At 36.5% G+C, this 26,916-nt stretch overlaps 2 protein-coding genes across 2 annotated transcripts; one reads left to right on the top strand and one right to left on the bottom strand.

Moving 5' to 3' along the window:
* Nucleotides 1-412: 412 nt before the first annotated feature.
* On the top strand, nucleotides 413-5,652 carry LOC123549253 (uncharacterized). Its single transcript, XM_045337179.2, has 4 exons — nucleotides 413-1,379; nucleotides 2,040-2,192; nucleotides 2,762-3,112; nucleotides 3,705-5,652. Exons 1-4 carry the CDS (start codon nucleotides 620-622, stop codon nucleotides 3,833-3,835), a joined length of 1,395 nt encoding a protein of 464 aa, XP_045193114.2. The 5' UTR covers nucleotides 413-619; the 3' UTR covers nucleotides 3,836-5,652.
* Nucleotides 5,653-9,513: 3,861 nt separating this feature from the next.
* Nucleotides 9,514-24,957, bottom strand: LOC123549254 (adenosylhomocysteinase A-like). Its single transcript, XM_045337180.2, has 9 exons — nucleotides 24,814-24,957; nucleotides 20,290-20,480; nucleotides 18,784-18,912; nucleotides 17,942-18,041; nucleotides 17,458-17,570; nucleotides 16,846-17,053; nucleotides 15,079-15,284; nucleotides 12,012-12,206; nucleotides 9,514-10,158 (listed from the first exon to the last, which is right to left on the bottom strand). Exons 1-9 carry the CDS (start codon nucleotides 24,839-24,841, stop codon nucleotides 10,027-10,029), a joined length of 1,302 nt encoding a protein of 433 aa, XP_045193115.1. The 5' UTR covers nucleotides 24,842-24,957; the 3' UTR covers nucleotides 9,514-10,026.
* Nucleotides 24,958-26,916: the final 1,959 nt, after the last annotated feature.

Below are 26,916 nucleotides of genomic sequence, written 5' to 3'. Positions count from 1 at the left end.
TTCATAAGAGGAAGCCATCCAGCTAGCTTACGGAAGGTCGGCGGTTCTACCCATGTGCCCGCTCGTGATGAAATAATGCACGGAGGGGTACCTTGGGTCTTCCTCAACTATCAAAGGTGGAAAGTCGCCATATGACCTATAACTGTGTCGATGCAACGTTAACTCCCCCCCCCCCCCCCCCCCCCACACACATACACTCCCCACACCAAAAAGAAAGAAAAAACTCAGCATAGACAAAACATGCAAGTAACTGTTCCCAAGTCATTCGAAACAAACGAAAAAGATATTACTGAAAGAAGTAGAAAATGTAAAGATTTCATTCAAACAGCTTTATAAGAACACTAATGAGAGCTTTACTGTTGTTAGCAAAGGAAGTTGTTTTGAATCAAATGAGGCGCGAATATCCCTACCGTGCTTATTTGAGTCAACATTTATTTGCAAGACAAAACGCAGCGGGAGTGAGAGCCGACTGGTTAAACATTTTTTTCAGCCTTGGCCGTTGAATGGCCATTTCTCGCTAATGAGATAAAAACTGTTGACAATAACGTTCCATAGATTTTGTACCGGATTGTGTGTTTTCTTTTTCAACACTTTCAAGTTCTGTTTATAGGTAGTTGAAATGAAGACAAAACGCGTAAATAGCATAATATTTATCATTAGTGCCATAGTTTTCTTACTTCAAGTTGTTGGATATTTTGCACCGGCATGGTTTGTGCAAGAAGTTGCTGTAAAACCGGATTCGAAGGGTATTCGTGCGGACGGTCGTCGGTTCGAGTTGCCGTATCTCCAAAACATTGAAGACCTGGACAAGCCGGATCATGCCAAAAGTGGTGGTGACTGTACTGAAATGCGCGAAGACATTCCTGCTCCGGAAGGAAATGAAAATGTTTTGCCTAGGAATGACAAATCGCGTAGAAAGAGGGTAATACCGCAGCAAATATCAAACACAGAAAGCGAAAAAACGTTACAAAAAACTACTCTTAAAGGTGAAGGAACTACAGTTCAGCCCAAACATAAAGTGAAGAAGCCCATAGTTCTAACAATACCGGAAGCCACGAAAACCGATCAAGAATCAAATAAAGGTAGCACCATTTACCCGGCTGGAAAGGGCAAGCCAACGTTGTTAAAAGATATTCATGATACAGCAACGCAACCTAGTACAGATTGGAACAAAAACAGGGACGAATTTGAAGCCAACAAGGATGATAAGACACACAAGGAACAACGATTTGGGAACGAAAAACAGTTTTTATACCTCACAGCCGGCTTGTGGTATAGTCGAGCGTGTATAACGACTCGGAACCCAAAATCGGAAGACGGCGGCATCGCCGGCATGCAGTGGTGTACACTGTATACTAGATTTGACGATAATACCCTAGGCAAGTATTAATCTTTCTGTTAAGTCATGAGCGTTTTAGGAAGAGTCAGATGCAATAAAATACTTCAGAAGAAAGGTTTTCAATGATTAAATATTCTTCATTTGACTTCAAAGCCCAGTGGCGGATGGCTTTTTTAATTCTTCAGAGCGGGATTTCAAACCCCGCCTGTATCGGTTTTTTTTTTTTAAATTTTATCACCGTTTCACTTTTAACACATTATTTCAACTGCTCAAGTGCATTTTTTAAGTATTTATTTTCACAAATTAATGATATTGAACCTATAAAAGTGACCTGGGATGTAAAATGGCCGTATTCTAATCTGATTTATTTTTAAAATCTAGACGCGGATGAAAGTATGATTTTTAATTAGATGGTTGCATATGTATTTGGTATAACTATTTACTACTTTCATACAATCGTGTTTTTGAAGGTATTTTGAAAGATGTTATTATTGTTAGGGCGAAAATTTTCAGTAAATAGAATATATGCATCAATTCCTTTCATTAACCTTTCAGTTTACCTATCAATATTATTTTCCACTATGACAAAAAATGTATCTTTTGAACAGCTTATTTAATTTCACTGTGCGTGTTTATGTCCCCATGGGTTTTTAGTGAATTGGAATCGAGTATATAAAATGTGAAAAACTTAAAATTTCAGAAAAGAAGCAAAATATGTTCGAACTAAGACTTGAGGCCACATTCGGGATTGTGTTGAGTGCTCTGAGCCTGCTGATATCTAGCACTGCGTGTTGTTCTAACAGGCACCATGGACGTCGGGCTGTTTCTTCTCTGACGTCACTCTTTGTTTCCGGTAATAACAGACACCCATATCACAACAATAAACGATCTTGTTTGTTTTTCCCTTGTTTCTTTCGATAGTTTGCTACCCATACTACGTAAAACTCTTTCCACTAGCCCGCGTATGGATGAACTGATTTGAATGAAATAAACGTAAGCAAAATATAAATGGCGTGACAGAAGCCGGCTTCAACCTATCATGGAATTTATTTACTGTTTTTCTTAATTTCGAGTGTTGAAATTACGTTTGTTTAAAAATATGATAGACTTAAAAATCTTAAGATACTGGGAAATGGCCAAGTGCTTCTTACGCTGGCAAAATTACATCGTTTGCTTATAATGTAACATTACAAAAGTTAGCTAAATAAATACACAATTCTTTGCCCGACTATATATAGCCGAGTTCTGTTCTATAAACGGGCTTTTATTACAAACAACAGACCAGAGCATTTTTCAGGAATGCCCCTGCTTATGTTATGAAATATTCGATAATCAAACTTTAAAATATATAGGACATGCAGGAGGAACCAAGAAATGTAGGTAAAGGAAAATATAAGAAAACTATTATTCATTTCTTTATAGGCGCTGTTACTGCCATTCCGGTTGTACACATCATCATCCAGCACGTGCAGATACACGAGAAAATTGTGCGAACACGCAAGTGGATGCATTTGACTAAAATGATGCACGTGCAACACGATCTTTTCGACCACTATTCAGTGATACTGTGTGGCGTTGCCAGCTTGGTTTCCGTACTGTCGGCGTTTATCTTCACACTTGTCTCGTGCAGAAGCAACTCGAAACCTGATAACTGGTATGACCTGAAACACGTGACAGAAAGGAAAGAAAGCAAGCACGAGTTACCTATTAACTGGGTCCACAATAACAAGATTACAGTGCCGCAGGTATCGGAGATCAAGGATGAAACAAGGGGTAAATATTACGGTAGTATATTAAAATAATTGCTAACGCCCTTCTCTATATGAGGTCCCTTTTTATTACTGGAGCTGCTCTTTTCTTCTTTTGTTTCAGAAACGAACAAAAATTTCGCTTTACAGATATTTATCAGTATAGAAATAGCTAATGCGCATTTGTTAGTATTTTAGAATCATATCTGTTTTAGCGACAATGGCAGTGATGTGAAATTTTCTTGCATGCCACGCCAGATTTTCACGCGTTTTCGCCGGTGCAGGAAAAATGGGGTGCAAGATGACTCACGTACTGAAATTTATGATACATAAAACCATTATAATAAAATAGTGCTTTAAAGGAAAGCAGTCGCTATATTTCATTTATTCTATAATATCACGAATAAGGTATGCAAAATATAAAAAAAATCTATCACTAGTGGAAATATCTGCCTCCCGGGTAACTGTTTAGGCGGTAACGGAGCTCTTTAACCAGTGAAAGATTCATATAGCCTTTGTTTCCGTAAAAAAACTCTTTAATAAGAGTTCGATTCATGAAACATAAAAAGCATGTCTTTAAGCGGATTTGAGAGACTAATTTATCATTTCTTTTCCAGATGATTCTGAGAGTGGGTATAGCGAGGTCAAAGATGAATATACGGCATCAGGAAACGACGCCGGCGCCGCCGAGAATGACTTAGACCACCTCGAGTTCGATTCCAAAGAAATGAAGACTTTTGACATGTAATTTTATGCGACAATGTTTTGTTTTTTTTTCAAGTTAATTAGAAGAAAAAGTTTAGGGTAAAAGTGTCAATCATGTCATTCTTATAAACGACAGATAAGAGCAGAGTGTAACTGAATTTACTATACATATTCAGTTTGAAAAATAACATCTAAAGTGGATTTTAAAGTATCCTCTAAAAACCTACTTTTTCCTGTTCTGTCATTCCTTTTTCCTTCGCTTATTACACATGTATGAATTCTGAATGTGTGGATTTGAATTTCATATTAGATAAATGAATATTTAATCAGATAAGTCTTATCATTAGGTCAGCGGTATGTTGATCGGACCAGGATCGAAAAGAAAATCATACGTAATGAACAATTAGATTTTTTACTGTGTCTTCAACGGTTAGGATGTAAGACACGTCCTAAAACGACTTCCAGGCGACTATCCGCAGCAAAATAAAAAGAACAGTTACTAGTCTTAAGGTAGCGGGCCCATGATAACAATCGATAACTTCCATTAAGTTGGGGTTTCCGTATTTGATTTCGGCATTTTCTGGAAATGATTGCTCGTATTAACTGTATTTACGATCGAAGAATGTCGAAATAACGGACAAGAGTACGAAATCCTACGGACATTGCCGATTGTTGTTAGAGGACCATTGTAATGAACATTTCGTGATGATCAACGTCCGTTTTATTACAAAAAGATGATGTCGCTGCAAATTAAGCATATCTTTCGTCGTGTTATGTATACTTTCTCTTAGATCTGAAGTACATGTGTATTTTTGTATAGAAAAGTCCAGTCCCCATCTTGCGCAAGTAACTACGGTATATCGATATTAACCCTAAAACGGTTATCGGCGAAGCTACATATCTTACTGTCGAGCAAACGCAACGGGAACAACAACTTGGTAGAATCAATTTTTCAGCATTTCAATAAAATGTCAATAAATATAAAGAAATCTATCAGGAAAATATTGGAAGTAAGAGGAATCCCCTACGTAGACGGGAACTCTTTTAAAGATAAAACTTTAAACAAGGGCTCACAAAATTTCGTAAGTTTCATCCTAAGTTACCTCCTAACATAGTCATAGTGTTACATTTTAGCTGCCACGTATAACTACGTTGGGAAACGTGCCTACAACATGAGCCAACGTAGTACAACGTGGCTGAAACGTGACAAAACGTGAACTGGAAATTTTAATTTCGGGCATGTTCAAAATCCGCTGCAGTTTTCATACAACGTATTACAGTGTGGTTTCAAGGTGGCGAGAACGTAGTACAACGTAGTGTTACGTAGCAAAAACGTAACATGTTAACGTAATTATAGTAGGCTTTTTGAAAAGGGGCCCCAGAACTTCTCGTTGAAAGAGTATCACTTTTATCGTGGCAACTCACATAAATTATTTCAAATTCGTTACATTACGTTATACATTGATAGTTTACGTAACTATGCCACCGGTAGATGCTTTTATATTAGGTGACACATAATTGTATATATTTTGTTAAGTTCTTCAATTACTTGAAATTAAAACTCCTGGGAAAAGTGTGCATCAAAATATCATACAATAAAGTAAACAACTACTTCTAATTGAACAGGCATTTAACTAAAAAGCAACTATACGCCAAACACCATTAAAAGTGACCAAGAACGAGACTCCATTTCGTCCCACGGACATTGAGTCAACATTCAAACTTCTTGTGTTTTAATGGCGATAAATATGGAAATGCTTAAGCATTGTCAAAATAACTTTGTGTATAAAACAGTACGAGTAATAAATCATTATTTAGTTATTTTCTTTCATTTGTTTTAATAGATATATACATGAACAATGACTTGTCACTTTTTATCTTAACCCTAATCCCTCTTGCACCTATAATGTTCCTTAAGGGATAAACAATAAACTTTTCAAAAGAATCGCATTTGTCTACACAGTAGTATACTTCATTCAATTAACTGAAACTTAATTGAGTTTAATGTGACAGATGAATGTTCGAACCCACGCCATGGTATATCTCGTGATATTTCATTTAAATCCACTTGCATAAATCATGAAACCATTCTACTAATTCGGAACAATTAGGATGAATAATATTATTAACTCGCTGTTCGACAGTATACTCCTTCAGTGACCGGGCCATACTGCTCCATTAGACCCCCCATAGCAGAAACACAACCTCGATTTCCACCTTATGGGCGCTAACCACCAACAGGATATTCCCTATTTGCGTTAGTGTACATATTAACATGATATATTTCCTCCTCACGTTATCAATCCATCAATGTATACGTTAACAATAACACTAACAGGATAGTCCCTACTTGCGTTAGCAGAAACACTAACAGGATATTCTCTCATTACGCAAGCAGAAACACATAACAAGATATTCTCGCATTACGCTAGCAGAAACACTTAACAAAATGTTCTCGCATTACGCAAGCAGAAACACTAACAGGATACTCTCTCATTACGGTAGCAGAAGCACTTACGGGGTATTCTCTCTTTACTTCGACTTCAGCAGACACGAATACAGGTTTTCATTTACTTCTGAAAAATCATAAATGCCGGTATTAGTAACGTCTTTATCACACGTTAGTCTGAAATCAAAGGTTACATGAATGTTATGAAATAGAGCTTCCATTTACATGTTACGTTTTATCTCCTTTTACCAATACCAGTTGCCCGAACCTTGTCGGATTTGGCTTGCATAAAGTTAAATGAAAACCACTTGATAAGGATTCTAAAGATGACACCTTTATAACAAAACATATAAGCACCCCATGATGGCCTTTACCATTTTTAGATCACTCTGACCTTGACATTTGACCTACCAGACCAACAAAATTATATGGATCATCTATTGACCACAGACAATCATCCTATAAAGTTAGAAGGCAGTAGGCCTACTGGTACTACAGTTACTGAGAGGAAACCGTCACTGTGACCTTGACGTTTGACCTACTGACCCTAAAGAAAGAGTGTCATCTACTGACCACAAACAATATCCTATGAAGTTTAACGGCTGTAGGCCAAAACGTTTTTTAGTTATTGAGCGGAAACCAGTTTCAGTCTTGTGGTCACTGTGATCTTGACCTTTGATCTAATGACCCTAAAAATACATTCATCTACTGACAACAGGCCATAGTCCTATGAAGTTTAATGATTGAAGGCCAAAACTTTATTTATTAAGCGGAAATCATTTTCAGTCTCGAGGTCACAGTGATCTTGAACTTTGACCTACTGACCCAGCAACCGCCATATAAAGTATGACCATTGTGAGACTGGACTGTATAGATACTGGCTAAAAATGATCTTTCTTTAAAATTGAAGTTTTGTCATATTATGAACATTAGAACACGAGTTTCTGATTCTTAATTGTCTTAAAAATGCGAAATAAAAAAAAAACATACCCTAGTCGGGAATCGGACCCGGGCCGCCTTGGAAATAAAAACTTTCCTACCTTCTTGTCCAGTCCAGTACGGAGGAATTCGTACTTAGAGGCCGTTAAATATAAAGCTTTATCGTGAAGACATTTTACCTCTAGTATCCCGTGACAAATGCTTTTCGATTTTGAATGGAGAATTGATGTTCATGGGTTACCATAAGATACAGTCTTTCAGTAAATAAGTTTCAAAGCCTTCTTAAGAAATATAGCAATGATTTTCTGATGTCTATTGTTTTTGTTGTACGGTCTGGAGGTCCGTGCATTTATTAATCGGGAACCAAATGGTCCGCCAACAGTGGAAGTAGTTTGAGCCACAGGTTTTATTAATTTTGTGCAACAGACTAACTTTGTTTACACTTGTATTTCTTTGATAAATGTTCGTGCAAAGTTATCTGAAATTTTATTAATGAACTACAACAATCTCTAAAGCGATTACCCCCCAAATACCACTAAAACTGTTTGTACCACCCATACCACCGAAAACATTCAGTGGTAGGAGGGTGAGGTGGGAGTTTGGGGGGAGAGAGCTTAGTAACCCTAGCGACATTGAACTTTATACATCAACAAATGCATTTTTGAGAGTATTATGAATAAAATGGGAGGGGCGTAAGGTTCCCCGCCGCACTAGAAAAAATATGTCACCCATGTCTACACTTTGTAGTGATCAAGAAAAAGTTTCCTTGAAATCCATCAGAAACTGAGGAAGCAGTTTGTGCAACAAGCTTGAGGGGGTCGGGGTATATGTGTTATTCCAAGAAAAATAGATCGCTGCTGGTTTGAGCATAATATACACATAGAAATATGCCCAACACATTTGAGAATAGGTCAAATAATTCTGGTTATTTAGCGGAAACTAAATTGCAGACAGATGGATGACAAGCACCATCACTGAATACGTCCATCTGATCACTTCGTACCACAGTAAATCAAAAGCGATCCAAGGTGAATGCCAATGTAGTCTTAAAGTTAGACCCACTGTCCTTAAATCTGCAGGGATCATTCATTGGCCAAAAACAACGTGCCTGCCAAGTCGGCGGACCTTAGATCAAACCATTCCTTAAATAATGAGCGGAAAAGTTTGCTGTTCCAACAGTCACTGTGGCCTTGACTTCTGGTTATCTAATCAGGCAGAGATATCAAACGCATAAACATATTACCAAGTTTGGTGAACACAGGATAAGAACTACTCGAGATAGAAACCGGCCATTGTCAATTTTCACAATTTTTGATAATTCAAGGGCCACAATTCAACAGGCGCTGGGCCAATCCATCTGGTAATCAAAACATGGCCAAAGATATTATGCCCGTTCACATTGTAACCAAAAACTGCTAAAGGTAGAGAGCTAACTAGCGGATGCCACCAATCGGTCATCCGCAATCTGTTTCAAGGGTGGGTATAAATTCGTTGTAAAACCAAGAAACCGGCAATTTCCAATTGCGTCAGTGATATTTTATTTTTGCTACTTGAACTCACTCTATTATCCTGCTTACTGCTTAAAAATAACAATCAAAAGTTAATATTGGTATTTGAAATGTATAGTGCAAGAAGAGCTGTGTCAATGCTAATAACACTTATTTTTACTGTTGTCCAATTTAAAATGTTACAACCTATCCAGCCAAAATATCAAACGCAGTCAGAAAGCAGCCTGTACTGCAAAATGACAACAGTTTCTATTACAGAAGTGTCCTTATCAATTACAGGCGACGACTGTATAAAAACAACTTATGCTCCTACACACCGATTTAATAAAATCACAGCTTATTTAATCTTTACCATTCGACCTTGAGTATGTCCTAAAACGCCATCATGAAATTTAATTTTAAGCATTTCATACCAACAAGTTATTTAAAGATTATCCATTCTTAGCTCTAGAGGCCACTTTGAGGCCACGCAGAACGATTTGAAAGAACTTGATAGGCTTTACAAGGACAATACAGACCAAGTTTGGTGATATCTATCTGGCAGTTATAGCTTTTTTCTATTTTTAGCTCTAAAATAAGCCAAGTGGAACAAACTTGAAAGAGGACATTACAGGAATGCTACACACCAAGTCTTCTTAAGAACTATCAGATGGATCACGAGACTATGTACGGATTTATCTATTTTTAGCTCTGATGACCCCTTATTGGGGCCAAGTGGAATCATTTGAATGCTACAGAACAAGTTTGGTAAAGATCCATCAGGTGGTTAGGAGCTGAATAAAGTGTATCTTTTTTGGGGTCTATCTATAAAACAAATACATAGAACTGGTTTTTAAGTTTTATTTTTTCCCACTGGATTTCATCTCTTAACAACAATCTTTTTAACAAAAGTAAATTTTTTTCATTGTAAAATTTTACAATTCATTGAAATAGAAGTGCACATGATACCAAACTGGCACCAGTGATGTTAAAATATCTCCGACTAGAAAATGTTGTAACCATGGTTTCAGTTGAACAAAAATAAAACAGCAAAATTATTTCAGGCTGGCTATATTACGAATACTGGAATGAAAAAAGAATGCTCAAATACTGAATTACACAAAACACTCCTTTTACTAGTTTAATATTGTCATTTTAGAACAAAAAGTGGACAACTATATTGTTATAAAGAAGCACTTTTGAGCCAAGGTGATAATATGTGGTGCTTTACAAGAAGTTTAATACAGGGCAAATGTGCACAATATTCCCCAGTTATCACCCTGCTTTCAACTGGCATGAAGGTGTTTCTTGCGTGCCAATTTCACTGTGTAGTCAAGAGTTGCGTAATGCAAAAAATGTCTAGTATCTGTAGAAGTCGGCCTTGAATGGTCCTTCCTTCGGGATACCGAGATACGAAGCCTGGCCGTCTGAAAGCTTAGTCAGTTTAACTCCAAGATGTTCCAAATGAGCAAGTGCAACTTCTTCATCCAACTATATGAAAGAAAAGAGTAAACTTATGTTATGACCCTAACCCTTAATATCATGCTGGACACGATGATTTTGCCATTGCAATCAGACAGAGTTGATCTTGATCAGCCTGCACATCCATACAGTCTGATCAAGATCTGCACTGTTAGCTATTCAGTCAGTATCTTTTGGGTAAGCACCCCTTTAACAGTTAACGGTACTGTCCAAAAAGGATGATGGAAAAGTTCATTATAGAAATTTAGCAGGTTAAGGGTTAAATATACTGACTGCTGGCCGTTTTCACCACTCAAAGACATTTATCCAACATGCGTCAGCAATCCTGTTATGTCTCTGAAAAAGCATGGCATTTTACCTTGTGCAGTTAGTCACAGTAAATGACACATGTGACAACTCAGAATATAGAGACTCTTGTATTCATAAATATTTGTCATTGTAAAAATTTAATGTAGAACAAGAAGGCCATAATAGCCTCATGCTGCATATCTGACCTTGAATATATGTATGGCACATAGTACCCAGAATGTTTACGATTACTGTAAAATCATTTAATTTTGTGGGCACAAAATTTCCTGCTTTTGGTCAAAATGGCAATTTTGTGGGGATATGAATTCGTGGATTTCAACTTTTGAACATAAAACGAAAGTGAATTTTACTTGTTCGTTGGAATTAAATTTTGTGGATTGACTCAATCACCAATTCTACGAAAATTAGTCCCCCATGAATATTAATGATTTCACAGTATGTGCAGCATGATTTTGATTTTGTAAGGTTTATGGTCACACTGCTACAATTAAGGTCGTATAGTGACTCTTTTAGCTTTTGATGGTGGAGCAAGATCCCAGATGCCCCTGAGGGCACTATTCCATCGCAGGCAAAGACCTAGGTAGAACCACCCACCTTCTGTAAGCAAGCTGGAAGGGTTCCTCACCTGAAGATATCTATACCTCAAGTGAGGGTTTAAACCCACATCAGAGAGGGGCAAGTTATTCAAAGTCAGCAGCTTTAACCACTCTGCCACCGAGGCCCCTCATGTTTAGTATGAAAAACAAAAACTAAAATGCAGAAAGATACGACCAGGTCAAGAAATTCGGTCACGGAGCCACACATCGTAAATGTCCAACAAATAGAAACTGTAGCAAACAGACATAGCACACAATAAAACTTATAACAATTTAAACAAAAGCTCGTAGAACACGAAATGCCCCCTTGATGCATTCATTAACTGCAAAAGGTATAGAAATTTGGTCAATAATTATAGGTCATTTACCAGTCATAAGTGACCTCCATATCAAATGTGATCTTAGAAAAAAGCATTCTCTAGTTACTTGGCAAAAAAAGTTCTACTGTTCTGGGTCAATGTGACCTTGACCTGTGACCTACTGACCTCAAAATCAATAAGGGTCATCTGCTGGTCATGATCAACCTACCTATAAAGTTTTGTGATCCTAGGCCCAACCATTCTCGAGTTATCGTCCGAAAACTGTTTAACTGTTCGGGGTCACTGTGACCTTGACCTTTGACCTGACCTCAAAATCAATATGGGTCATCTGCTGGTCATTATCAACCTCCTACTAAGTTTCGATATCCTAGGCCAGAGTTCTCAAGCTATTGTCCGGAAACCCTTTAACTGCTCCAGGTCACTGTGACCCTGACCTTTGACACGAAAATCAATAGGGGTCATCTGCTGGTCATGGCCAACCTCCCTACCAACTTTTATGATCCTAGGCCCAAGCGTTCTTGAGTTATCATCCGGAAACTGATTAGTCTACAGACAAACCGTCCGACATACATCTGCAAAACAATATACCCCTCCTTCTTCAAAGGGAGGCATAATGACATCAAAATGTTGAAATTACCTTTTTGGGCAACATGTGTACATCCAATTTATACTGGTCTGCCTTTGTCCAAAGTTCAATTTGTGCTAATACTTGATTGGTGAAGGAATTACTCATCACAAAGCTAGGGTGACCGTGAGCACAACCCAAATTTACTAGACGACCTTCAGCTAACACGATTATATGGCGACCGTTCCTTAATGTGTATCTGTCAACCTGTAACCAAAGTGCAGAAAAACTTAGTTAAAATACTTGTACTGACAGTTACGGAAATATACGTACAATTTCATAAATAGCTGTTTATCTTAATTTTTGTTCAGATTTGTTTAAACTATGTAAGTTTTACAGATATACATGTACCAGACGAAAGTCATTGCTCAGGCAAAGATTTTGATCGACAGATGGATCAACCTGGTAAAAGCCCTTTCCAGCAGGTGAAAGGGACAGAACTGATACAGCCTTAGATGATAAATAACAAGGCAGTCTGAAAGACAGCTAAATCCCCCGCCACTGCTATGGATAGTGAAAGGGTAAAACCTTTGATTTTAGCTGTGACCTTGACCTTGAACTGACATGGCTGACTCATGAATTCTGCACAACGTCTTGATGAGGTGATCATTTGACCAAAGTTTCATGAAAATCCTTCAAGGGGTTTAGGAGATAGAGAGCTGAAACCTTTGACCTTCAGTTGTGACCTTGACCTTGAGTTGACATGGCTTACTCATGAGTTCTTGATGAGGTGATCATTTGACCCAAGTTTGATGAAAATCCTTCAAGGGGTTAAGGAGATACAGAGTGGACACCAAATGGAAGGCTCAAACCTTCGACCCTGAGTTGTGACCTTGGCCTTGAGCTGGCATGGTTGACTCATAATTTCTGCACATCTTTCTGATGAGGTAATCATTTGACCCAAGTTTTATAAAATTCCTTCAAGGGGTTTAGGAGATATAGAGCGGACACGAAATGGAAGGCTCAAACCTTTGACCTTCAGTTGTGACCTTGACCTTGAGCCGACATGGCTGACTCATAAGTTCTGCATATTGCCTTGATGAGGTAATCATTTGACCAAAGTTTGATGAAAATCCTTCAAGGGGTTTAGGAGATATAGAGCGGGCACAAAATGGAAGGTTCAAACCTTTGACCCTAAGTTGTGAACTTTGGCATTGAGCCGGCATGACTGACTCCTGGGTTCTGCACATCGTCTTGATGAGGTGATAATTTGACCCAAGTTTTATAAAATTCCTTCAAGGGGTTTAAGAGATATAGAGCGGACACAAAATGGAAGGCTCAAACCTTTGACCTTGAGTTGTGACCTTGACCTTGAGCCGGTATGGCTGACTCATGGGTTCTGCACATCGTCTTGATGAGGTGATCATTTGACCCAAGTTTTATAAAATTCCTTCAAGGGGTTTAGGAGATATAGAGCGGACACAAAATGGCAGCCTCAAACATTTGACCTTGAGTTGTGACCTTGACCTTGAACCGACAAGGCTGACTCATGGGTTCTGCACATCGTCTTGATGAGGTGATCATTTGACCCAAGTTTCATGAAAATCCTTCAAGGGGTTTAGGAGATATGGACCGGACACGATTTTGTTACGGATGGAAGGACGGACAGACCATTCCCATAATCCCTCCGCCACGGCGGGGGATTAACAAATAAGTTAAACAGGTATAAAGCACATGCTAGCAGAAATCCACAGGGCACGGTCCCACTTCCAGTCACTGTAAATGGTTTCATGACTATAGGTGAAGTATTTTTTACGATATATGGAACACAACACACTTTATGTGTATGATTCACTAAGTCAGTTGCTACTGAAAACTGAAATTGGTTCACTGTAGTCAATTTTCAGTAACAATTGGTATGCTGACCAGTGTTCAGTACTGGGCTTCAAACTGACACTGTTTCTAGCAATATCTATCTGGACTGGATGCTAAAGAAGTAACTATGATTACTACTATGGGTTTGACTGAAATAAAGTCCTTCCATCCATATCATGTATTGACTTAAGTTGACTACTTGTGTTAAATAAGAACCCTTTACTCTTTAGTGTTAGCGGGGTTTTCCCTACAATTTGACAAAGTAAACCGATTTTCTGAACCCCGTAGATCAAGTTTTAATCTTGTCTAAGATTTCATTGAGGTAAAAATTCTGACCCTGTCTCATTAAGATTGAAACAAAACTGTGACCTCTATGATAACAACTGCTTATAAAACCTTTCCACTGTCTTAATCAAGAAATGAAGATGCAAAAACATGTTATCAGTTTGACATAAATTTTGAACCTTGCTTGTCAAGGCTTAATTTTGTCCCTCTACAGCTCATTAGTTATCTACACTTCAGTTAGGAAAGCTACTTATTACAAACAGCTTTCATAACACTAAAGAATTTACAATCACCCTTTTCTTGAATGGACAAAATTACCACTTCATTAGTGATTATAATGTTTACTGAAGATTATTTGTGATAATACACAGATAAATCTTAATTTAGTCGATACTACTGGTATCTGATCTTATCCAAAGTGTACAGAAAGCTTTGAACAGTCAGTTTTCAATCATTTTTTCTTCAATACAGACAACTCTTCAAGTTTCTGGCAGATTCAAACAGATCACAATCAGTCTTTCACCTCAGCTTCTGAAACTAGCAATACTTTCATTATTTACATGAAAATTTTGCTTTTTCCCCATCAGTTTTTTATATTCAATAACTCATATTCGCCCCCCACCCAAAAAAAAGAAAGAAGCTATTTTCCACTCAAATTCTAATCTAGACCCAGCAAATGTAGTGTGTACAATCAAACTCCCTTAATTTCTATTTCTAAATCTGAGGACAAAGTCACAAAAACTCTAATGGTATATTTCACAGGGGTTTCATTATTGTTTAAGTAGACAGTGGAAGATGCCAAGTAGAGGGCTATCTGTGGGTTGATCTATTGCAAACTTTACTAGCTAAAGGTGAATTAGTAGGGACATAAGACTACTGTAACTGGGGATAATCCCCATCCCCAGCCCTTAATAAGCCCCCTGATTTCATGTTCTCTAAGTCTCGACAGGGACACCCAGCACTATTTTTCACTGCTTACCTGTGGTTTAATTTGTTCTTTTTTCACACAATTCTCATTGAGCCATTTTATATCTAATTCACAATCAAAATGTCCAACATTGCAAACTATAGAATCTTCCAACATTTGTTCAAACATTTCACCCATGATGATGTCTTTGCAACCGCTGGCAGTGACAAAAATACGTGCTTTAGAGATGGCATCTTCCATTGTTGATACTTCATAACCTGTTTAACACATAAATTGTGCGGATATATCATTCAATTTCTTAATAATAATTGCAATGCTGAAACAAGAGGACCATGATGGTCCTGAATCGCTCACCTGTTCCCACATGACCCAGTTTTGAGTATGACGTCGTTTTTTCTATTATTTGACATAGTGACCTAGTTTTTGAGCTCATGTGACCCAGTTTCAAACTTGAACTAGATATCATCAAGATGAACATTCAGACCAACTTTCATACAGATCCAGTGAAAAGTATGGCCTCTAGAGAGGTCACAAGGTCTTTTTATTATTTGACCTACTGACCTAGTTTTTGATGGCACGTGACCCAGTTTCAAACTTGACCTAGATATCATCAAGGTGAACATTCTGACCAATTTTCATGAAGATCCATTCAAGGGTATGGCCTCTAGAGAGGTCACAAGGTTTTTCTATTTTAAGACCTACTGACCTAGTTTTTGATCGCAGTTGACCCAGTTTCAAACTTGACCTATATATCATCAAGATAAACATTCTGACCAACTTTCATACAGATCTCATGAAAAATATGGCCTTTAGAGAGGTCACAAGGTTTTTCTATTATTAGACCTACTGACCTAGTTTTTAACGGCACGTGACCCAGTTTCGAACTTGACCTAGATATCATCAAGGTGAACGTTCTGACCAATTTTCATGAAGTTCTTGTGAAATATATGGCCTCTAGAGAGGTCACAAGGTTTTTCTATTTTTAGACCTACTGACCTATTTTTGATGGAACGTGACCCAGTTTCGAACTTGACCTAGATATCATCAAGGTGAACATTCTGACCAATTTTCATGAAGATCTTGTGAAATATATGACCTCTAGAGAGGTCACAAGGTTTTTCTATTTTTAGACCTACTGACCTAGTTTTTGACGGCATGTGACCCAGTTTCGAACTTGACCTAGATATCATCAAGATGAACATTCTGACCAACTTTCATAAAGATCCTACAAAAAATGTGACCTCTAGAGTGGTCACAAGCAAAAGTTTACGCACGCACGCACGGACGGACGGACGACGGACGCTGCACGATCACAAAAGCTCACCTTGTCACTATGTGACAGGTGAGCTAAAAAACGTAGGGTACAAATCTCTAGAATTTCATCACTTCTGCTGCTGTATTTAAATATTTATGAAAACTCCATTTCCAACAAGAATGTGGCATTCATGTGCATGACCATCACATCATACAATTAATTTTGTTCATACAATTAATTTTGTGGTCAATTTGCAACCTCTAAATTGCTTGATTTCCTGAGTTCATATCTTTTGCTGCCTGTAAAACATATGGATACCATGGAACTGTGCTTTGCTAGAAACATTTTACTGCCAGTCCATAGACCTTAACATGACCAAATTTCAGAAAAATCTGCTACCGATAAAAATTAACAGCAATCTTCCTGGTAATCTGGCTCACCCTTCTATACAGCAAGGTTACACAATTTTACAATCTGTAAACTAATCCCTGATAAACTTATATATATGCCATATGCTCAGATCAGACATTACAATTATTGTAAATAAATCTGTAAATTCTAACCTGCCATAGCAGCTTGCAGGGCATTGATTGGATCGATTTCTGTGATGATCACACGTGCGCCGAATGCACGGAGAGCCTGTGCAGACCCTTTACCGACATCTCCGTAACCGGCTACAACAGCAACTTTACCAGCCAACATGACATCTGTGGCACGTTTAATACCATCAACAAGGGATTCACGGCATCCATACAGATTGTCAAACTTGCTCTGTGATAAGAGAATATTATAATACTCAACTTCATTACAGTTGGTTTGATACATGTCTGGGGCATAAAAAGGGCCAAGATTTTGATCAAATTAAAGCAAGAATCACAAAACTTAAGATTTTTCAGTATGTTTCACGACTAGGAAGCCTTGTCTTAAGTTTCAATCCAATGTATGCAATGGTTACTGCAACACGACCTTGTGTACAAGGGTGAAACCCCGATGGTCAGGCTGACACCAGGGTGAGTAGAATAACTCCCACTATTCTTCCAACTGTAGTTATAAATTCTGAATCAGTATGCAAACTTCCTGCGACTTACTTCACAAATAAACATAAAACATAGGAATTTACTCTTTAATAATATTACTAAAAATAAAACGGGGCAATGAATGAAACAACAAGTCACCTTTGTAACAGAGTCATTGACATTGATGGCAGGGACCTTTAATTTTCCGTCCTTCATCATTTTATACAGATTGTGTACACCTGTAGTTGTCTCCTCTGACAATCCTCGGATACCTGCAAACATACAAAGTCGAAATTTCATACATGCAAAGTTCTCAATTTCTTTTTCCCCTCACTGAAAAAAGTTACAATTCTGCACCATGCTGTCTTTCCGTTATTCACAAATACATGTTGAAATATTCAAAAGCTAACCACGGGGTTAAAAACCATTTACTAACAAAGTGACACCTTTACACGTTTATCAGTTTTAAGTACAAACTTTCTTACTATCTACAGAACAGCACCCTATGTGAAAGTTTAATATAGTAATCAAGTTTCAGTATCTATAGTATAACACAGATTCTTTCACATTCTAATTGTGCATGTCACTATAACAAATACTTTATCCTCAAACATCTTTAACCTTTAACCTGCTGGCAGCCTACCTTTAAGGTACTGTGGGTATTTTTCATGTACTAGGTTGGTAAGATCTCCACCATCATCCAGGATCATGTTGAGAGGTTGACCATCAGGAAATACAAGGGTCTGAAATAAAAATATTTTGATATATTACTATTTTTCTATCAGTCCACAAAAACACGACAAACCCCCGATCACTACACATTTCCTCTTCCTCCAGTGTTCATCAGATGTGTATCATTTACAAAGATAAAAATAACAAGGTCAGGTCATTAGTTTTCCTTTCAAATTTGCAAGTTTTCATTTTCCCCAAAAATTCTCATTTCAGTAGAAAGTGTACAATTCCAGAAATGTTACATTACCAAGATCGATAGTGTTGGCCAGGAACACTAACCTGAACAATATACTTCAATGTCAATATCATGATATTATTACATACTCGTTTCTATTCCCATTAAATTACACTGGTACTGGAAACGTCAATATTATCCCATACACTGACGCCTGAATTTCATATTGGGTGCTTGACGTATTTCAGTGTGTGTTGTCGCACTATTTTTTTCTATTTAGTTCAGTACTGTTAGTCTTATTCAGGCTACTGAACAAATTTATGACATTTACATTATATCTACACGTGTAGATGCGTATGTAATAAAAAGGTTATTATCTTTGCATCGGGAAATATGCACTCATTCTTCAGCGGAAGAATATTGCGCTCCTAAAGTCGCACAATATTTCCACTGAAGAACTCCTGCATATTTCCCGATACAAAGCTAATAACCTATAAATATAGATAAATCAATATTCATGACCACTAAAGTAACATAAAAATCCACAAAATAAGCAATTTGAACACAAAGTAACAAACCTGTTCAATACACCACATATATTCCTCGTCTGTTTCCCCCTTCCATGCGTAGACTGGTACTCCTGTTTTAGCTATGGCTGCTGCTGCAAAGTCTTGGGTTGAGAAAATGTTACAACTAGACCACTGGACCTGAAAATCAAATAATTATGTGGTAAGTACCAGTACTATGTTCAAAGAATGTAACCAATGTAAAAATATCAAAGGATATAACTTAATTAAGTTATAACTACCATTTTACTCCTCTGTATTAATTTATCTATTTTACCCAGATTGTGAAGGAAATTTGAATAACTGATGCAAACCAAGCTCAATGACTGCCTCAACAGATTTCATACCAGTACCAGTTCGCATTCTAGAACCAATGTAAAAGACTGCACCCAATAGAGGATCAATTGTACTGCTGTACGTATTGTATTTGTGTTATTTGCTGGAGAAACAACTAAAATATAACCCCACTCCCTTCAACCCCTGCCAAAACAAATTTCCATACCAAACAAGAAATGAAATGCTACCGTGTAACACAGTCCCCTCCCGGAACTAGGGGACTATTTTTGTCGATGGCAACACAACATCAAGATAGTATCTGTCAATAATGCAAAGCTACAGGTATGATCTTAGGTTTAAAGGGTACATTATGTAGTACTTCCTGAGGGACTACTTATTTCTTCCATGTCTGGATTGTCACTGTAGTGAAGACATAAATATACTGCAGAAACAAGTCCATTAATTTATTCCTTGTTTAAAATTATCTGATGACATTACTGAACAGTTGGAAACTCCGAAAAATAAAAAAGATGTAACACTACACCCGTCATATTTAAGTCAACCGTGATATGCATTTACCTGTTACTCAAGGTGTGACCATTTTTATTATACCCTCTAAATACAGGTATTTTGATTGTCGTATTGCACACATAGTATTACAGACAACTAGATTTGAGAAATAATACAGACATTTACAGGACTTCATAGAATTAAGCACAAATGATTTTACCCCCTTTTTTTCGAAGATTACTGTACCCCAGTTTTCTTTTCAACTGATATTCTATAATTTTTTAAAGGGAACGGCAGTTTTCTCAATTCTTTAAAATTTTAGTGTATTCACATGTTTAACATTGTCAATAAAATGTTCAATTACATCTTTAACCAATAATCACTTTAATAACTTTTGTTTTCACATCTTTTATGACTACGGTCTACAAATATAATGTTTTGCTGTTGTTTTCTTTCAAAAATAACTTCTACACCTTTTGCTTGTCATACCATTTGCAATTAGTGTTACATATTTTAAAATGTTTGATGCAGAACATACAAAGATGTTCATTAAGGATACCATTCCTTCTGCTTTTGAAAATGACCACAAGCTTATAATATGGTTTACTCAGTTGGATAAGGGATGTGCTTAATTAATAAAAATCATAATATGCACTTTATTCGCCCTCTGCTCTAAGAACAGTAGGTGATTAATAATATTTCTCTGATAAAATTATATTTGCTAGTACCTACCTGTGCACCAAGAGCTGTGAGAGTTTCTATAAGAACAGCAGTCTGTGTGGTCATGTGGAGACAACCTGTGATACGAGCTCCCTTTAGGGGTTGTGAGGGGCCATACTTTTTCCTCAGCTGCATCAGACCTGGCATTTCATTTTCTGCAATCTCGATGCATTTTCTGCCCCAATCTGCCTGTTCGATATCAGCTGAAATTTAACACAGGTTAAGTTGTAAAACCCCTGTTAACACTGTTACAGAGACTGTGATTTTATAATAAGAGCTGTTCATAAGACTGCACACTCTACTTTTCTCAGTGCTTGACTCTGAATTAGAGCTTTGCCAGTATAAGGAGCATAACTCTGTCAAAATTAAATTAGAGTTACGAGGATTGTTTCTCATGGTGTAGACTTTGATAGGAAATAACTACCAGTATTTTTAAGTTTTAAGTCAAAAGCTTTGATAGTAACAGAGATGTATTTGACTTTATAAAAAAATTTAACCAAAAATTCCAAGTTAAAAAGGGGCATAACTCTGTAAAATTCAAATCAGTTATGGGGATTGTTTCTCCTGGTGTAGACTTTGATAGTTAACAACTATTTTAAGTTTCAAGGCAATAGCTTTGACAGTATGACAGTAACAGAGATATCTGACTTAAAACACTTTAACCAACGGCCATGCTGGGGCGAGTGCAATAGCTCTAAAAATCTAGAGTACAATTATGTATGTTTTATAATGCAACAAAAAAAAAAAAGAAAAAAAAAAGAAATTTGTTATTCTTCCCTGAGGAAGGCTTAATGCCGAAACGTTGGAAGTTAATAATTATCTATGAACAAACGCTACATGTGTTGTTGTTGATTTTTCTTATTTGTTATAATGTAATGAAATTCTTCAGGTAAATGTTACATGTATAGGAAATTCCATCTAGAACTCAGGTTTTACAGTAGTGGAAACTTCGAAAGGGCCATAAAAATGCATGATATTAAGAGAAAACATCCCAAGAAATTACAGCTCAACAATGCAGAATAAAATTTGGTCAAGCAATACTTTAAATCATTAAAATGCTTTCACACATGAAAAATGACCTAAACTCAAGATGATCACATTTTGGCAAGGCCATGATAAGTGTATGAATATTCATATCTTTAATTGAGATAAAAGGACAGCTATGCTCATACATGTAACCCTGAAAAAACAACAAGACTTTTACAAATGAATACTAATCTTATTCTAATGGCAAATTTTTGTAATATATGTATACAAGATGGGAATTAATACCAAACAACCTTGAATGTAAAGCAGTGCCGTCTTCCCTAAACTGATCTTTCTGTTATCACTGTACCAACAAATTCTGGATTAAAACTGGATTTAACCAGGTTAGCTTGATTAATGACCTGCAATATCTTCTCCGTTGTACTAGTACCTAAAACAATGCTGACATTACAGTTTTACTTTTTTTTATTTCAAGTTAAACAGAAAATCCCTAAAAAGATCCGCAATTAGTACAAGTACAAGAATGCCTTCTTTTTTTCAATATTCCAATTAAGAGTCCAAGCACATGTTAACTGTTTAAACATGCAAGAAATGTATGTTTAAAACTTAACATTTAGCTAGCCACTCTGCTTCCAGAATAAATTAATGAGCTGCACCATGAGAAAACCAACATAGTGCATTTGCGACCAGCATAGATCCAGACCAGCCTTCGCATCTGCACAGATGCTAACGGTTTCTCTAATTGCAAAATTGGCTTTGAAAACGAACAGCATGGATCCTGACCAGACTTCGAAGATTCTGGGTCCAGTGGTTCTTATGTTATTAAGCGGAAACCTATTTCAAGGTTCAAGTTCCTGTGACTCTGACCTTTGACCTATTGACCCCAAAGAAAGTAAGGCTCAACTATTTCATAAGCCTAACCTGGCTACCAAGTCTGAAGGTTCTGGTTCAAATGGTTCTCAAGGTACTGAGCAGAAACCATTCTCATGGTCCAGGCCAGTATCCTTAACAATAATTGCCAATAATGGCAATTGAAAGTTCTTGTTTGAGTGGTTCTCAATTTATTGGGCTGAAAGCATTTAAGGTTCAGGCCAGTTACCTTGACTGTTGATCTACTGACCCCAAACACTAATGGGGTCATCAACTCCATAAGCCTAATCTGGCTACCAAGTTTGAAGGTTCTGGCTCCATTGGTTCTCGGGGCATTGGGGCCCAGGCAGAAACCAATTGCTCTACCAAAGGAAACACCAACCAGCATCACCGAAAGGTGAAATGCAATATTCCCCTGCTTCTTCAAAGGAAGGCATAAACAAGTTTCACTTGCCCATAGCCAATCTCTAACTTGCATATACAAACTGACAAGTGGATCTGTGTTGAATTGATCAGGCAATTTAATTTTTCAGCTAATCAGTGTGAAACATCAAAAATTTTCAATATTTATTAATGTAAAGTATCTCCTGTATATACTATATAGTCAAAATAATTCAACGTTCAAACTGTTTAAATTGGTGACTGGGCAATCTAAACGTCAAAACTTCGAAGGACCAAAATAATGGAAGATAAATCACAGTACACATTGGTTTTATCGCTTGCCCATATTGGTGTGTATACACTGTAAACGTCAATCGTGTACAGTACATACATAGGTTTAAATCGCCAGAAAATTTATAATTTTGGATATTATTTGGTAATTTTTACATAAATCAATGAGGAATTGAATCCCCTTTTGAAATATTAAGTTTTATTTGAATTTATGGCCAATTCGTGACATAATCGGCATTTAAACCTATAGCATGTAAAGCGTTGGCAGCGATGAAAATTTCAGCAGAAATTGCTTCCACTATTTTGGTCTTCCGAGTTTTTGATGAGAGTGGGGATATTGTCCATTTGAAAATGGCCTTATTTATAGATGCACTGAAAAAGTTGATCAAACACCAAGTTTAACAGCGGCTATAAAGTAAAATCTTCATCATTAGGAAACCATCATGTTTTGTAAAAGGCACTGCCTTCCTAAGCCAGGGATTAGGGGACAAATTTAGTTGGAGACAGAAAACATGAGTTTGGGGTTTGAATCCGATTTGGGGACTAACTAAGGATCAGACCTATACTTGAAGTGAATCAACAAATTCCAAATGATAATTTAGGACAGAATAAAAAGTTGCAGAGTTGGTTTAAACAGGTCCCAGAAAAGTTACAAATTAGCTACATAGCTAAATCTAGCTATATGTAGCTAGATATAGCTATAAAACCAATAACAATTGTTCAAAATATGTGTATAGTAAATGTAAAATAATTATTATCCCATTCAAATGGTTCATGAGTCAGAAGACAATCACAAAGAATGGAGATCTATGCAGTTTCAGTTTCAATAAATGTTGTGAATTTCTGCAATTAGTCATTTATAAATTTGTCTTATACAACCATAATTATCACAAGTGAAAAATTCAGTGATGATTTATCGCAAAATACTGCCACAGTTATTGAAAATGTGACTACAAAGATCTTGGATTTGTATTATCGTCTTTCATCTTATAAACCTTTTGGACGTAATTATGACCATTTTGCATCTTGTTTTGACATATTTTGCATTACTGGTATTGGTTTTATTGCTACTTCTAGCTATATATATAGCTAAATTTAGCTATATAGCGAATTTGTGACTTTTCTGGGACCTGTTAAAAACAAGATTAAAATTCTGTATCTATTGGTAACATAGTATGTACCAGTCCACTTATGTACCAGCCCTTTATGTACCACTTTATGAGACTTTATGTACAACATATAAAATAAAATAAAATTAAAAAAAAATCCAGCATTAATTGATCTCTATGAATTGTTCCTTATTCCTATTTTGTGAAATGCATTGTTAAACTGTTTAATCACTTTAAATATTTAATTTAAGTCAATTTAAAATGTTGGCCCATGTTGTTGATTTAATCAACAATTTCACAGTAAATTACAACCAAATTATCACCTATGCACAATAGGTATATATATAGAAAGTATAGCTACTATATAATATATGTGGTACATTAAGTCTCAAAGTGGTACATAAAGTACCTGGTACATAAATGAACTGGTACATAAAGGGTAGCACCCAATCCCAATGATACAACAGTACTATTAATTATTTCTGTCAGCTCCAGCTTGAAACAAATCACAGAATCTTAGTGATTAAATTTAACTACAACATAGTTTCTATTAAAAGCCCTGGAAACCGGTGGAATTCCGAATAAAAATTACTGTCCGATTGCTGGTAAACTTGTGCAAATATTGTCTAATTCCACCAGTTATATCTAAACTAGACAATAAATTACTGATTCAGACATTGAAAGACGAATAATATTTACTACTTTGCATCAAATGTCTAGTGATTTATAGTTTAGATAGTAAATATCAACTTCTAGAAGGTTAGTTCGACTTCAATAATTTTGCACAAAATTTATTATTTTTGCAACTAACTAAACAAGCATCGTAAATGTCAGTTTCGTCAATTGATATTAAAATTACCAAATTATACTATGACAGTACTCAAATAAGATGACATACCGACTTTGTATGGTGGTTTAGTTGTCATTTTCGTCGTTTATTTTTAGTTTCACACACGTGCGATCTTCCGCCTGCAAGCGTTAGAATGAGAGAGAGACCGAAAATTAGTCCACGCCGATATTTATACACTTACCTCATTAGCATAATCACGTGATCCACACGCGGAAAGTTACCGGCTACAGAGGGTTTTCAAAACTTCCTTCACTTTATAGTAAACGAGGTCAGAATGAGATAGTAAAAGTTTATAATAACAAATGCTAACTTCTATACGAGTGTGTACGTGTAAGCTTTGACACACTCTGTCTATCTTTTTTCCAGACGCAAAAACCGTAATAAGCGTGATTTACCAAACTCGTAAGATATGCCAAAGAAGTATAAAATACTTATTATTTTTATAGCTCTTTGGATATGCCATATTAGTCCGTGGCCTACTTATCTGTGCTGCAAATTGTTTATTACAAAACCATGAGAAAACTAGAGCTGCTTTTGAGAAAAGCGCATGTCTCCCACAACTGCGTAATAATCTAAATAGTAAGTCAGTCTTTATATCTATATACTGTTTACTCACTACAAATATACATTTAGAAGAGTAAAAATTAAAGGCTGATTTTGGGTAATTCAAGAGCCATAATTCTGAAGTGCATGGGCCGATTTGGCTAGTTATCAAACTTGGCCGAGGACTTATTGGCAAACACATTTTATTCAAGTTTGGTGAAGATTAGATCTATACAAAGAGCTCTCAATTCGGGTACCCCTATCGGGCCACATGCGATCAGCTGTTTAGACAGGATAGAAGCTTTGACTAGGTGAAGATCGGATGAGAAATGTTCGACGTAGAGCGTTGACAAGCGTAAAAAGGCCAATTTTCGGTAATTCAAGGGCCATCATTCTAAAGAGCTTTGGCCGATTTGTCTAGTTACCGAACTTGGCTGAGGTCTTATGGTCAAACACATTTTGTTTAACTTTGGCGAAGATCGGATGAGAAATGTTTGACTTAGAGTGCGGACAAGATTTGTGTCAGACAGACAGACAGACAGACAGAGAGAGAGAGAGAGAGTCAAAGAGACAGAGATAGAGGAGTAAATCAATCTGTCTCCCACACCACTGTGTGGTGGGAGACATAATAATCAGAATAATAACTTTTATGTGGTCATGAAAGAAATTGAGCAATGAATTTAAATGCAAAGTTTTAAAAACTGCATTTTAAGGGTGAAAAATGAAAGACTTTATCACTTAAATGGTATAAAAAGTGTAAAAAGACAGTACTTATGATTTTGAAGATTATGTTTATAAGGTTCATACAAATAATCAACAAACAGAAAAGAAATATAAACTATAATAAAATGTCTTTATTATATGCCTATAAAATAAGGGGAGGGATGTTACAAAAAAAAAATGGAACGGATGATACCATTATTTTATGTCAAAGAATTTTTCATTTTTCATAATTAAATAGATTATAGCCACGCAAATCAATATAAAAGCAAAAAAAACCCCATATTTCTCAGGGGCAGAAGAAGTAGTAAAGTAACATAATTCGTGATAGAAATAGTCATTTGATGTCCAATATTATGAGGTTAGGATTATTTTATTTATTAGTTCACGCCCCTGAAGTCTTATGTTTAAATACAACTTACTGATCAGGTGTACTTAAAGGCCTAGATCGATTTCTATATAAGTGCCCCCCCCCCCCCACCCCACGCAAGCCCAATAAACATAATCTCCACCAACACTTTAAATTCGGACTTAATTACGTCCATGTCTCATTGGCCACTATACTTGTAACAAAATTCATTTTGTTTGGTGACACTCTGGGAATTCCAGAGAGGTAATCTTTATCCCTATTTGGCAATTAAAACAAAAGTTTAGCCTGCCCTCATATATATATATATATATATATATATATATATATATATATATACAGATTTATTTATTTATATATATCCAAAAATATATTTTAATGTTTAACAGTGATTGAACAGTCTAGGCTTAGCGATAAATTATCTATGCTCTCAAGAATGGAGGAAATAAAAGAATCTATCTAGCTATCTTTTATGGTAGGAAAGGAAATGTTGCAGTGATTATGTGTAACCAAAGAGCATT

The sequence above is a fragment of the Mercenaria mercenaria genome, chromosome 6, assembly GCF_021730395.1.
Source record: "Mercenaria mercenaria strain notata chromosome 6, MADL_Memer_1, whole genome shotgun sequence".
NCBI classification, from domain to species: domain Eukaryota; kingdom Metazoa; phylum Mollusca; class Bivalvia; order Venerida; family Veneridae; genus Mercenaria; species Mercenaria mercenaria.
Note: the sequence above shows the minus strand (reverse complement) of the source record. Positions and strands in the feature narration are given on the sequence as shown.

Coding starts and splice junctions, on each gene's coding strand:
- LOC123549254 (XM_045337180.2), bottom strand. CDS start 24,841: ATGACAACTAAACCACCATACAAAGTCG. Junction 18,913..20,289: donor TCACAGCTCTTGGTGCACAG/GTAGGTACTAGC, acceptor TTTGATTTTCAG/GTCCAGTGGTCTAGTTGTAA. Junction 18,042..18,783: donor ATATGTGGTGTATTGAACAG/GTTTGTTACTTT, acceptor TTTTTATTTCAG/ACCCTTGTATTTCCTGATGG.
- LOC123549253 (XM_045337179.2), top strand. CDS start 620: ATGAAGACAAAACGCGTAAATAGCATAATATTTATCATTAGTGCCATA. Junction 1,380..2,039: donor ATTTGACGATAATACCCTAG/GCAAGTATTAAT, acceptor TTAAAATTTCAG/AAAAGAAGCAAAATATGTTC. Junction 3,113..3,704: donor GATCAAGGATGAAACAAGGG/GTAAATATTACG, acceptor TTTCTTTTCCAG/ATGATTCTGAGAGTGGGTAT.